General features: G+C 34.7%; 2 protein-coding genes across 2 annotated transcripts; one reads left to right on the top strand and one right to left on the bottom strand.

Moving 5' to 3' along the window:
* Positions 1-9307: 9307 nt before the first annotated feature.
* Positions 9308-11473, top strand: LOC132622960 (protein SPIRAL1-like 3). The gene is made up of 3 exons (XM_060337651.1): positions 9308-9462; positions 10386-10671; positions 11221-11473. Exons 2-3 carry the CDS (start codon positions 10423-10425, stop codon positions 11302-11304), a joined length of 333 nt encoding a protein of 110 aa, XP_060193634.1. The 5' UTR covers positions 9308-9462; positions 10386-10422; the 3' UTR covers positions 11305-11473.
* Positions 11474-12471: 998 nt separating this feature from the next.
* Positions 12472-13038, bottom strand: LOC132622961 (large ribosomal subunit protein eL39x). Its single transcript, XM_060337652.1, has 2 exons — positions 12885-13038; positions 12472-12801 (listed from the first exon to the last, which is right to left on the bottom strand). The coding sequence occupies exons 1-2, from the start codon at positions 12885-12887 to the stop codon at positions 12649-12651; spliced, it is 156 nt and encodes a 51-aa protein (XP_060193635.1). The 5' UTR covers positions 12888-13038; the 3' UTR covers positions 12472-12648.
* Positions 13039-13913: the final 875 nt, after the last annotated feature.

Raw genomic sequence — 13913 nt, 5'->3', positions numbered from 1 at the left:
TTGATGTGATATTTTTCCTAATCGGTCTCAGAAAGAAAATTAAATTTTCTTATTTATGCACGAGGTAATCAAGTGATTTTAATCTATGCACTGTCCTCTTCAAAGACATCGGATAAAATCATTAATCTAAGGCCCCGTTTGGACATGGTTTGAAGCCATGTTTGGACATGCAATTTGGATATTTTAAGGAGTATTTTCTCTTATAGCCATAAAAACCTCACAAGTTGTGAAAACTATCAAAACATTCTCAATGCTTATACAATCTTACCAAATGAGCAAGTCATAGTTCATAACAAAATTAATACGCCAATTCATAATAACTGGCTCAAAATTAATACTAGAAGACCTTTCTAAAAATACAACATCAATTGATCAAGTTTTAGTTCAATAAATAAAATTAAACTATCAGTCTTTTTTTTACAAAATTAAAAGGTTGGTAGACATAAATAAAATTTGGTGGAAGTTAATGAGATTGGTAAATGATTGATGGGGGTAATTGTTAAAAATATCTACCAACTTATGGGTCTTTCTTTTACAAAATATAAACTTATGGGTTAAATTTTACATTTAAAAAAATTAAAACCATGCTTAAAAACGTATGTCCAAACGCTGGTTTGAAACCATGGTTTCAAAACTCATGGCCAAACGCTTGCTATTTATCCCTCCGTCCCAATTTATATGACACTTTCTTTTTTAGTCAGTCTAAAAAGAATGACACATTTCCTCATTTGGCAACAATTTAACTTTAAATTTTACCTTTTACGCTTAATGATATGATTTATAATCAGACAAATATCTTTGATTTGTTTTAGACCACAAGATTCAAAAGTTTTCTTTTATTTTTTAAATTCCGTGTCAAATCAAATTACAATCGTATAAATTAAAATGGAGGGAGTAGAATATATTATACTCGATGCATAATATTGTCGGCAACCCAATGACCCGATATCTTAATTCCTATAGTCAGCCGAAGTTGATGCCCCCATGTATGGTAATAGCAAGGATCTGAAATACGTATAATATTACGAATTCAAATTTTCGCAACTTAGTGCTGGTCAATTAGTTAGTTAGGTGGACGTTACTTGTGTATAATTTCTCTTTTCAATTATACGTGGAGCTACAGGGACGGATCAATAATTTGGTGATCTAAAGCCAAACTGTAATACGAGGCCTTCATTTATTTTGTATCATTTATTTCAATGACAAATGTAGATGACCCAAAAAGATATATATTCCGAGGTAACGTAAAGATCTAAATGAATATTTTTTTCCAACACTAATACAATCACAATTTTAAAAAAAAAGAATAATCTTTTTATACTAACTAGAGAACAAATCCGCGCTTCGCACGGTTACGAAGATTTCATTTTACAAACATTAATCATTAAAAAAATCTTATTCTAACAAATAACTCTACTCTACTAAAGTTAACTTGAAATTTTGTTTTCACATATAATGACATTTAACATTCAACCAATTAAGAAAATTTTGCATCCTAGAACCTATGATGAACATAGCCTCTATAATGATTTTTCGTTTTGTTTTTGGTGAAAAATTAGTGTTCTATTAGAAAAGTCAGAGATGCTTAACATGCCAAGAAGGCAAGAATTGTTTATTGTACATTCACATGTCTCTTAAATTTCTTTCTACCGAAACTGTTATCCGTGTCGCCAAATTAAAAGGAAATTCGGGGATCCTTTCCCCTGTTTAGTACTGCGCGGTTGAGAAAATTAGTAAATTTTTTCAATAATTTAATCGAGATAGGAAAAATGATGTTTATGCACGTACAAATATAAATAGGATTTTTATTTCACATTTTTAAGCTATGAAAACCTAAATTTCATCATTAGAGCTCACACAACTATCAGAAAACCAGATTAGAGCCTGTTTGGATGGGCTTAAAATAAGCAGCTTATAAGCTGGAAACAGCTTATAAGCCAAAAAAAAATAAGTTGGGGTAGGCTAACTTATTTTTTTTGACAGCTTATAAGCTAATTTAAATAAGCTAAGTCAAACGGGTTCAATTATTTTTTTGGGCTTATTTTATGCAGAAAATGACTTTAAGCTGACCAGTCAAACACTCAAAAAAGCTGAAAACAGCTTATAAGCAACTTATAAGCCAATCCAAACGGGCTCTATGACTTCATCCAAATTTTTGCACTGCCTATAAATCTAAGTACAATATATATTACTATTACTCTTTCAGTGCTTTTGAGCAACGAACCTCAAACATGAGAAATCTTTGTCTCTTCTTATTGCAATAAAAAAAATCCTAATTTATCATCAAATAATCTATGATAACAACTTTACTTTAGAGCATTATGATAACAAATCAATGCTTAGATTACTTCTTACCATGCTTCCACCTGGAAATTGTTAGACCTAAGACCATAATGAAAATTAACTTTACTAAAGCAAAAAGAGAGAAAGGGTGAGAAGATTAGTAAAACCTTACTGCAGTTGATGGCAAATGGCTCGAGCCTGAAGAAATATTTCTTCAACGTTGATTTGTTGGGCATATGAGAATGTTGTATATGGAGCAAGTGAATGAGAATTAAATGGGTTTAATAGTATTTGATAAATGGGTATAAAGGGGATATATGTTACATATGAGATCGTAACTAATGAGAATTAAACGGTTTTAATAATATTAATGATGAAATAAATAAATCATTGGGAAAATAATAGCTTAAAGAAATCATATTTGACCTGCTTTCAAGTACTCTGGGGAAGTGAAGCCAAGTTACGTTAGCACTGTAATTCTTCCCATCTCTACTGTTCTTCATCAGGCCAAAGCAAGAGTCTAAGATTACCATGTCAAGAATAAAAATAAAATTGATCCAGATCAGTTTCAGAGAAACTGTGAAGAAGAAGAAAAGGGAAAAAGGGTCATAACTTCAACAAAGGAGCCCAAGTATATCAAACGAATTGGACCAGGCCCAAGTCAATTGCAGCCTTCTCAATAATTTATCATTTGGCCCAAAATAGATGTAAGACACACAGCCCAAATCATATTCAGTATGGAGGAACAAAAAGATTCTCCTAGTTATTCTACAAGCATGCAACATTGTATGGAGGAAGTATGGAGAAATAATATTTGGTTGCATAGTGTTCTGTGCAAAGACAATAGGAGTTAGACAAATTTGTATAGATTTTATATTTATTTTATAGCATAATACACTTGTATATATAGGAGCTCTTCTTCAATGGAAAGCAACAGAAAAATTTCTCCCATTTATTTGTCTTCACCATTTTCTTTCATGGTATCAGAGCAAGGTTAAATTCCTCTCTAAAATACATCAGTTCTTCACTAAATACATCTAAAAAAAAAAAAAAAAAAATCACTTCACTCAATCATTTACAATGGCAGAAAATGCAGTTGTTGTTAATACACCAGCAGCAGTAGTAACAGCTGCAAATCAAACCACAATCGACTCAAATCATCCTTATTTTCTCCACTCTTCGGATGCTCTTGGAATGGCTCTTGTTAACACTCCTTTTGATGGAAGGGGATATCAGGGATGGAAAAGAACCATACTCATTGCATTATCAGCAAAGAACAAATTGGGGTTTATCTCAGGTGCTCATGTTGCTCCAGATTCAAAAGAAGCAGACTACCAACCATGGAGCAGGTGTAATGACATGGTGACTTCCTGGCTCCTCAATTCTTTGTCCAAAGACATAGCAGACAGTGTAATCTACTCCAGTTCTGCTAAAGAACTGTGGACGAGCCTAGAACATAGGTTTGGACAATCTAACGGGGCTAAACTTTTCCACCTGCAAAAGCAGTTGAGTGGTTTATGTCAAGGAACACTCAATATTGCAGGTTACTTTACCAGACTCAAGAGGTTGTGGGATGAACTGGAATCATTAAATATCAGTGTGAAATGTGAATGTGTGTGTATTTGTGAAGGAAAGGCAAAACTGCAGAAATCACTAGAAGATGAGAAGCTTATCCAATTTCTCATGGGATTAAATGATGTGTACTCTCAAGCAAGAGGAACCATTCTAATGATGAATCCTCTTCCTAACATCAATGTTGCATATTCTCTGCTTTTGCAAGATGAGAATCAGAGAGAGGTGTACGTAAACCCCTCTATTCCATCTGATTCTGCATCATTCATGGTAAACAGCCCCGCACAAAACTTTCACAAAAACCCAAGACCACCATCAAGGCTTAATGCAAATCAGAGGAATTTGGGAGCACCACAAAGAACTGGGAACAATTTTCAAAGAAACATGAACTTTCATTCTAAGGGAAAGAAATCTAAATATAACCCTAATGTGACTTGCTCATACTGTAAGAAGATAGGACACACTGTTGATGATTGCTACAGGCTAATAGGATTTCCTGATGACTTTCAATTTACTAAGAACATAAAGGGAAATGCAGCAGTAGCAGGAGAAGAAGTTGAGAGGATGAACAACCAAAACATGGAGATGAACTGTTTCAATCAACATCTCAGCAAGGAACAACATTCACAGGTGATGCAAATGATCAAACATGCAAAACTTTCAGAGTCAACATCAGGAGGAAATTCAGAAATCAATGCAAACTCTGTTGCTGGTACTATAACTAAGTATTTTGGTACTTCTTTCTCAGTTTTCAATTCTAGCTCCTGGATCATTGATTCAGGAGCATCTGAGCATATGTGCTTTGATGATAAGGCTTTTCTAACTATGACACTCCTAGACAAACCTTTAAGTATTAACCTGTCTAACTCCCATCAAATTACTGTCACTCACATTGGTCAAGTCACTATTCTTCCTAATCTTACCTTGAGAAATGTTCTTCATGTTCCCAGTTTTAGATACAATCTACTTTCAGTTCACAGATTTTGCTATCAATTTACTTGCACACTCTTATTTACTTCTATTGGGTGTATGTTGCAGGGCCCTTTAATGAAGAGGCCGCAAGTTTTTGGTGAAGTCAAAGAAAGTTTATACCTACTCCAGCCTACCAGTGTCAAGAATAGTTTATTGTCTAATGAGGGTGTTTCTTTATCCTATTTAGGTAGTCATAGCAGTAATGTTTCTACTGTTTCTGTTTCTGTTCCAGCTTCACTTTCTATCCCTAATTGTGCCAATGCTATTTCCAATGTAAAGCTTTGGCACATCAGACTTGGGCATATGCCATTTTCATCAATGAAGAACATTAGTTTTATCTCTACTCCTTCAAACTCTGATTGCTTTTGTGATGTCTGTCCCTTAGCTAGGCAAACAAAGCTTCCTTTTCATAACGGTGACATTTCCACTAAATCTGTGTTTCATTTAATCCACATAGATACCTGGGGGCCATATAAAGTTACCACTCACAACAATTACAAGTACTTTCTTACAATTGTGGATGATTTTAGTAGAGCCACATGGACATTTTTGCTAAGCACCAAGGGTAATTCTTTCACAGTACTAGAATGCTTTCTTAAAATGGTTGAAAGACAATTCCATACTAAAGTTAAAGTGATCAGGTCTGATAATGCCCTTGAATTAGGAAGTAGCAATGCTGCTTCTACTTTTCTCAATTCACAAGGTATTGTACATCAAACTTCTTGTGTTGCCACCCCACAACAAAATGGGGTGGTTGAAAGAAAGCACAGGCATTTACTTGAGATAGCAAGAGCATTGTTATTTCAATCAAAGGTTCCTATTGAATATTGGGGAGAATGTATTTTAACTGCTACTTTCTTGATTAACAGAATGCCATCAAAGGTATTAAAAGGAAAAACTCTTTATCAGGTTCTTTTTGGGAAAAAGCTTACATATCAATTTCTTAGATGTTTTGGGTGTTTGTGTTATGCATCTACTCTATCTCAAAATAGAGGAAAATTCGAACCAAGAGCTAAATGTTGTGTTTTCTTAGGCTATCCTAGCAATCAAAAGGGATACAAATTACTTGACTTGGCAACCAAAAAGATTCTTGTGTCCAGAAATGTGCATTTTTATGAACATATTTTTCCATTTTCAGATCCTTCATTCACTCAAACTACCATTTTCCCTAGTCCTACACCTGCAAGTTCTCATACTTTCCCCTTCTCTAATATCCCTAATCAAGCAAACGTACCAAATAATTCCAATGAGAAAACCATACAAAATGAAACTATCACTACACCATTATCACCTACAACTTCATCACCATCTACAACTCAGTCCTCAAATCATCCTTCAACTTCATCATCCACTTCACCTACTATCATATTAGACCATACTAATTCACCTTCACTACCTCAAACCATCTCACCTTCCATTCCTACTTCTACACCTCTTGTTCTCCCTACCAGAATTTCCACTAGAGAAAACAAAGGAACTTTGCCTTCTTATCTACTTGATTATTACTGCAATAACATTTCAATGTGTGATATTACAAATTGTATGTCTCAACCCATTCCTGTTCCCACCATATCTATTACTGCTTTATCAGTCCCAAATCAACATTTTCTTCATTCTATCTCCAATATCAAAGAACCTAATAGTCATTACGAAGCTTCTACACATCCTGGTTGGAAAAAGGCAATGGAAGTTGAACTTAAGGCATTACAGGATAATCAAACTTGGGAATTGGTCAATCTACCCCAAGGAAGGAAAGCTTTACCTTGTAAATGGGTTTACAAGGTAAAACAGAATTCTGATGGTACTATTGAAAGGTTAAAGGCAAGACTTGTTATTAGAGGGGATATTCAAAAGGAGGGCATTGACTATAATGAGACGTTTTCCCCAGTAGTCAAGATGACCACAATCAGGTGTCTCATTGCTATTGCAGTCAAAAAGGGATGGGAAATTTCACAATTTGATGTTAACAATGCATTCTTGCATGGGGATTTGCAAGAAGAGGTGTATATGAAATTTCCTCCTGGTTTAATTCCTACTTCTACTGATCTTGTTTGCAAACTGAAAAGGTCCTTATATGGTTTAAAGCAGGCCTCAAGGCAATGGTATGCTAGGCTAGCAGGGGCTCTCAAGTTTAAAGGTTTCATTTCATCACTTAATGACTATTCCCTATTTTATAAGTCATCAGGGGAATATACTACTATAGTAGGAGTTTATGTGGATGATATTCTCATCACAGGAAATCACTCAACGGAAATCAACAGCCTCAAAGGATTTCTACATTCAGAATTTCAAATCAAGGACCTTGGCCCTTTACACTATTTTCTAGGCATGGAAATCATCAGAGAAACACAAGGTGTTATAGTTTGTCAAAGGAAATATACCTTGGATCTGTTGAGTGAGTTTGATGTGTCACATATGCCTCATGTTTCTTGTCCCCTGGATCCTTCATCTAAATTATCTGCAAAATCAGGGAATTTGCTATCAGATCCTACTGTTTATAGACATATAGTAGGAAAACTTAACTACCTCACTCACACTCGACCAGATTTATCATTTGCAGTTCTTACCCTTAGTCAATATATGCAAACACCATGTGTGGATCACTTTTATGCAGCTTTAAGAGTCCTCAGCTACTTGTGAAATGACCCAGGTCAAGGTATCTTCATGACATCTCATCCTTCATTTCATCTTCAGGCTTTTTGCGATGCTGATTGGGCTTCATGTCGCGAATCTCGAAAATCAGTGAGTGGGTTCTTCATCAATCTAGGCGGATCTCCCATTTCCTGGAAATCCAAGAAACAAGACTCCATTTCTTTGTCATCTGCTGAATCGGAGTACCGGTCGATGCGACGACTTGTGACTGAGTTGACTTGGCTTACTAGACTACTGAGCGATCTCTCAGTTCCACCTAAACTTCCCATACCAATTCATTCCGACAGTCAAGCAGCTATACATATAGCTCGAAATCCCGTGTTTCATGAGAGGACGAAACACGTGGAACTTGACTGCCATTTCGTCCGGCAACAATACCTTTCCGGTCTCATTTCTTTGACTTTTGTTCCTTCAAAGGACCAGCTGGCCGATCTCTTTACAAAATCACTTTCTGGCCCAAGTCACCATCTCATCCTTAGCAAGTTGGGTGTTTCTTCGTCTCCCTCCAACTTGAGGGGGGATGTCAAGAATAAAAATAAAATTGATCCAGATCAGTTTCAGAGAAACTGTGAAGAAGAAGAAAAGGGAAAAAGGGTCATAACTTCAACAAAGGAGCCCAAGTATATCAAACGAATTGGACCAGGCCCAAGTCAATTGCAGCCTTCTCAATAATTTATCATTTGACCCAAAATAGATGTAAGACACACAGCCCAAATCATATTCCAGATCAGAGACAGCAGTATGGAGGAACAAAAAGATTCTCCTAGTTATTCTACAAGCATGCAACATTGTATGGAGGAAGTATGGAGAAATAATATTTGGTTGCATAGTGTTCTGTGCAAAGACAATAGGAGTTAGACAAATTTGTATAGATTTTATATTTATTTTATAACATAATACACTTGTATATATAGGAGCTCTTCTTCAATGGAAAGCAACAGACAAATTTCTCCCATTTATTTGTCTTCACCATTTTCTTTCATCGAGTGAAAATTCTAACCAATGCAAGAGCACTACACCTACAGCAACCCTATAGGAATAACGAAAATTGTGCTAGAATCAACTTTACCTGATCAAATAAGATTTTATCATTAAGGTCGTGATATAATGCCTAACCTGTGCTACTACAGTAAACCAAAGGGTAGACAGTGCTGAGTGAGGAGATGAAGAAATAGTATATACATTTCAAAGACCTTTAGACTCTTAGTAACGGTAGTGGATGTAACTTCTAACTATGACTTTTGGAATTTCCACTAACAGATTCTTTAATTTCCTCATTAATTATGGATTTTTTAACAATAATTAAATAAAAAGAATGACTTAAAAATGCAAAAAAGTGAGAAAAAGGATAAATAGGAATGATGGCCATAGAGAGGTGTTACATCACTTTGTCTGTGCCTAACTTTATATTATATATAGATTCCATCCCAATATACTTGTCACATTGTGTTTCTAAAGAGTCAAATCGTATAAATTTTGACCAATATTTTTAAGATGTATTTTTTATTGTATTGACATGAGAAAAATTACAATTTATAGTATTTTTTCGTATAGTTTTTGAATATCCAACTTTTAATAAATTGAAGTAATAAAATCTAATTTATCTTTGAATATTAATTAAATTAACTCTAGAGAAGTGATTGATACCAAATATTTGAAATGAAGGGCGTACATATTTCATAGTTTCTAAACTATACTTTAAAAAAAAAAAAAAAAAAACATATACACACACTATAATTAGAAAATGGGGCAATGGGCCCTGGGGAGTTAGCTGTTTTTAGAAAAACAGAAAGATGTGTCATTATATTTGTGTAAGATTCCATAGTATAGGAGGTGTGAGTGTTATGCTATCCAAAATATAGGGGGTGACCTGAAATTTTTACAATTCTTTTAAACATTCAAATTCACAATTTAAAACCTCTATTTAAACGTAATCTTTTTCCCCCAACCGGCCCCTCTCTGGCTTCGTAATTGATACCAAAGGTATGGATTCCATTTTCAGAATCTTTAAATTAGAAATTCCATTTCTCTAATCTTCTTTTTTTTTTAGCTGATGTGAGTTTTCATTTGTTTTTTAATCTATTTTTTTCTTTGTAGCATTCCCTGCTTTATTGCTGTATATCTGGCCGTGTTTTGTAGATATTAACGCTCATTTTATCTGTTCAATCTGAGTTTTTTTATTTTTTTTTAATGTAAATACAACTTTTGATCTCTTGAATATGTCGATCTGGGTTGTTGTGATTTAGATCTTGTGCTCTTTTCATGGGAAAATGATAAATTTTTTGTTTATATTTATTCTCTGTTTATCTAATTGTGACATTTAGAGCCCTTTCTCTCAATGGATCTACAGTATTTTGGGTTGAATGATTTCCAATGCAAAGCCTATAATTTGCAAACCCTAGTATCATGGCTGCACGGAATTATAGCTACTAGTTCGCCCAAACCTAGTAGCTTTTGGTCAAACAGTATATTTGTTTCTAAAAATTCATCAAATATGTACACATTGAAATTTAGAACCCAATTATTAGCACTTGAAGAAGTTGTTCTAAAATTCAAAACTCATAAAGTTGAAATCCTGGCTCCACCTCTCTCCGTTAGTAGAGGAGAATGAAGGAGACAGATTCTTGTAATTTGCTTAGAGACGTCATTGTGTAGTTAAGCTGAGCAGAATTGGTGTAGTTTTATAAACACTATTGAATTGCTCCTTTTTCCAGTTTAATGTTTGCTGATGAGCAAATTCTATTTTACTTTTCATATTCGACTAGTTTGTACTGATGATAACTTGTTTGATTTATGTGCTGTTGATGCTCCTCAGAGCAAGAGAGAATGTTTAAATCAATTCTTAGTTGTCCATCTTAAATTCCAAAATAACATTTGTAAAAACATGTTTTTGATAAATTTTGCAGTACTTGTTTTTTTCGTTCGGAAATCAAATCATTACGGATGGGTCGCGGAGTGAGTGCTGGGGGAGGTCAGAGTTCCTTGGGCTACCTGTTTGGAAGTGGAGAGCCTGCTAACAATTCTCAGACTACTCGCAACCAGGAAAAGGCTCCAACTAATGAGCCTGCCCCAAAGCCAGCTGCTGTTTCACAACCTGTGGATAACACAAAGAATGTTCCAGCAGGCATTCACAGTAGCCACACAAACAACTATTTTCGTGCTGATGGCCAGAACTGCGGAAACTTTCTAACAGTATGTTAACTAGCAACTTCTTATTTCCTGTTGCCATTTTCTTAAACTTGGAGTGCTTTTTAAAGTTCGCAAACTTATATTTATGTTGAATTGCGTAATTATTTCATCTTAAAGCTTAAACTTTCATAGAGAGCATGAATATCTTTTTGATAAGTGAGAATTGAATGGCTTTGATATTATATTGAATTGTGTGATCTCACTAAAAGCTTAAGCTGTTAAAGAGATCACACTTTCATTTACTTAATTATAATTTAGATCTTCAACAATCTGCTATACTAACCACACGGCTTTTCTAAAATTTGAGCCCATTCTTCTATCATCGGTGCATGTATCTGCATAAGTTTTCTTTGTTGACAAGCATCTTGTTTTGAGATCATAGTACTCAACTTCTCAAGCGTCGTCACTTAGTATACTGTATACTGTAAGATGTGGCTAATTGCCTCAACAGGCATGACCAGTCTGCATTTAGGCTTTGATTTTCTTGCTGATGAAAGACTGATGCTTGACGATTTTTAAGTATTACCCATTTTTGTCCTGGAATGATTGCAGGAAAGGCGTTCAACCAAGGTCCAGGCAGCACCTGGTGGTGGATCTTCCCTGGGGTATTTATTTGGTGATGGCAGCAGCAAGTGATGTCACTTAACATCAAGTTTCAATAGTTTGCTTTCCCAAAAATGTTCAAAGTACGAATGGATTTCATTTACTCCAAATTTGGAACTTTTTTCACAATTGTAATGGTGTCTAATTGACACAGGATTCAAACTGCTATGCAAGTGCTGAATGCATTACCCTTATTTATGTATCATGGGAGTACAGACACACTTCTTCTTTAGTTTAATCTGAATGTGGAAATGATACCATCAGATATAAGGACGTTTTAATTAAGTTGGACACTACCATTGCAGATGTCACATACCATGCTGCTGTATGTAAACAACAGTGAAAAAACATGTCATTCTTATCAGCAACTTTCATATTGTTCTTCAAGGACACTGTAGATCACAAGACTATAACTTTTGCAGTGTAGGTCGTCTAGAATGAAAATCCAAACTGAATTCGGCAGCAGCAATTATACTTTACTTTCATCTTTCATAAACGTCACAAAAATTATTAGTTTTTTGGACAAACACTGTCTTTTATTCCTTTATCACCAACTGTTCCTACAATGTTGAAATTTAACGACTTGAAATTGAACATAAAGCAAGGTAAAGACAGTTTGCATCAAAGTGATTCTTATACAGCTCTGATGATCTGAACACTGTTACAAGCCTCACAGGCATTCTTGATCTCTGAAGAATGTCAAAGCCCAATTCATTGATCGGAACAAAATATTGTTGTCGCCCTTTAATACTCAAAATCACCACTAAAATATTATTGACATGTTATCTCTAACACCTCTTCATCCAACTTCCAAGCAAAATCCATGAACGATCAAGTAAATCTCTTCAAAATTTCAAAATCTCTTCAAAATTTCAAAATATTTTACATTGTAAACATTTCTTCGGGCTAATGGCATCAAACAAGGGGAAAAAACAAAAAGCTTAAGGGTTTTGCCGTGTTTCCATGGCTACGAAAACAAATCCTAGAACTCAAGTAGGAAAGCCAAGTACCTCATGAAACAAGCAGAAGGTCACATTAAATGGAAGAGAATGCACAAAACACGTTTCAAGTAATCATGAATGATTCATACTAGCTTGATAATCATGTAGCATTTCCCTAGTAGATACTATTATCTAAGTAACATGGATTTACAAGCATCCAAGTTAAGGTACTAACATTGCAAACCTGTAGGCTGTAGCATTTCACCAAAGTAACCAAATGCGATTAACCAAAATTGATTTCAACTTAAGTAGCAAAACCACAGTAAAACTTGTTGCAAAACTTGCACAGATATCATAGTTATAACAGCTCCAAAATTGAAGACCTAATTCTGGAAATTAAAACTAAACTACTCATAACAGAAAAATAGATGGATCCTTAGAATCCGAGCTTGGTGCGGCGCCAGTGCCTACGCTTAGCATTGTAACGGATGGTGTTGTCAGTACGCATGCGGATCCAGTAAGGAATAGGCCTGTTTTGCCTCTGCTTCTTCGCCAGCTTCTTCTTTATCATGAATGTCTTATGTGAAGGCTGAAATTGAAACAACACATAAATCAAAAATATCCATTACTATAAAAACATAGGGGGGCAAGGGAGAAATGGCACTGGCTTACCATTTTCGGTTCTGCTCAACCAACTTTGGCCTACGAGACAGACTCAAAGCGCGGCGGAATTAAAAACCCTACTCACACTCACAAACTTGCTGCCTTGTTAAAAAGCACTATAAATCACCCTTAATAGCTAAAAATATTACGTAAATAAAAATAAAGGGAAAAGACTTAATTGCCCTTCTACCATGGGAAAAGAATTAATATTACTTTCTTATAATATACCTGTGTTTTCATTTGATTTTCATATGGTAATAGCAAGTTAGGGAAAAATAAGAAGAAAAAGGAAAGACGAGGGTATATGATATAATTAAAGTTGTGGTGTGATTTTTTTTTTCTGAGTAAATAATTAAGAAGCAAAATTTATTATATCATAATATTCTTTCACCTATAATACATGCAATATATTTTGGTAACTTAATACATGAAAAATTTATAATTAGAATTACATTCCAGGTTATTCATAAAGCGTGTTTAAATTTAGGGAAAATACATTAAACCTCCCCCCAACGTATAGCCAGATTAATTATGACGCACCAACCTTTGTGAGCGACCTATTACTCCCCAGTCTTAATTTTTTCAGTATTTTAGTTGTCTGAGTCGCGTGGATCACAAAATGGATCTATGATTTCAAGTCCACTCGTTGATTACCTTTGTTGACTGACATGGCAAAAAAAAAATTGAAGTCAGTTGCACACTCTCTGCCACATTGGTGCCACGCTGCTGCCACGGCACTGTCACTTTTCCTTTTTTTCATTTGATTTTTCTTTTATTAATTATAATTATAATAATATTTACCACTGCTGCTGCGGTGTGGCGGCGGTGATTGAGGAGAAAAAAAAAGAAAGAGAAAAATAAATTACATTTAACAATTGAAATGTGAAAGAGAGGGGTGGGGTAGGTGAGAGGATAAAATATAAATAAATTTTTAAAATTTAATTTTTATTAAAATATCTCGTTTGGACCTTTTCACTCGCCATAATTTTTTTTGCCACGTCAGTCGAAAATGGTATTAAAATACTGAAAAATTAAGAC

The sequence above is a fragment of the Lycium barbarum genome, chromosome 12 (genome assembly GCF_019175385.1).
Source record: "Lycium barbarum isolate Lr01 chromosome 12, ASM1917538v2, whole genome shotgun sequence".
NCBI classification, from domain to species: Eukaryota; Viridiplantae; Streptophyta; class Magnoliopsida; order Solanales; family Solanaceae; genus Lycium; species Lycium barbarum.
This window is presented reverse-complemented; position numbering and strand designations above follow the sequence as displayed.

Excerpts from the sequence above, each read along its gene's own strand:
- LOC132622960 (XM_060337651.1), top strand. The coding sequence starts at position 10,423 with ATGGGTCGCGGAGTGAGTGCTGGGGGAGGTCAGAGTTCCTTGGGCTAC. Across the intron at positions 10,672-11,220 it reads ACTGCGGAAACTTTCTAACA|GAAAGGCGTTCAACCAAGGT; the intron begins GTATGTTAACTA and ends GAATGATTGCAG.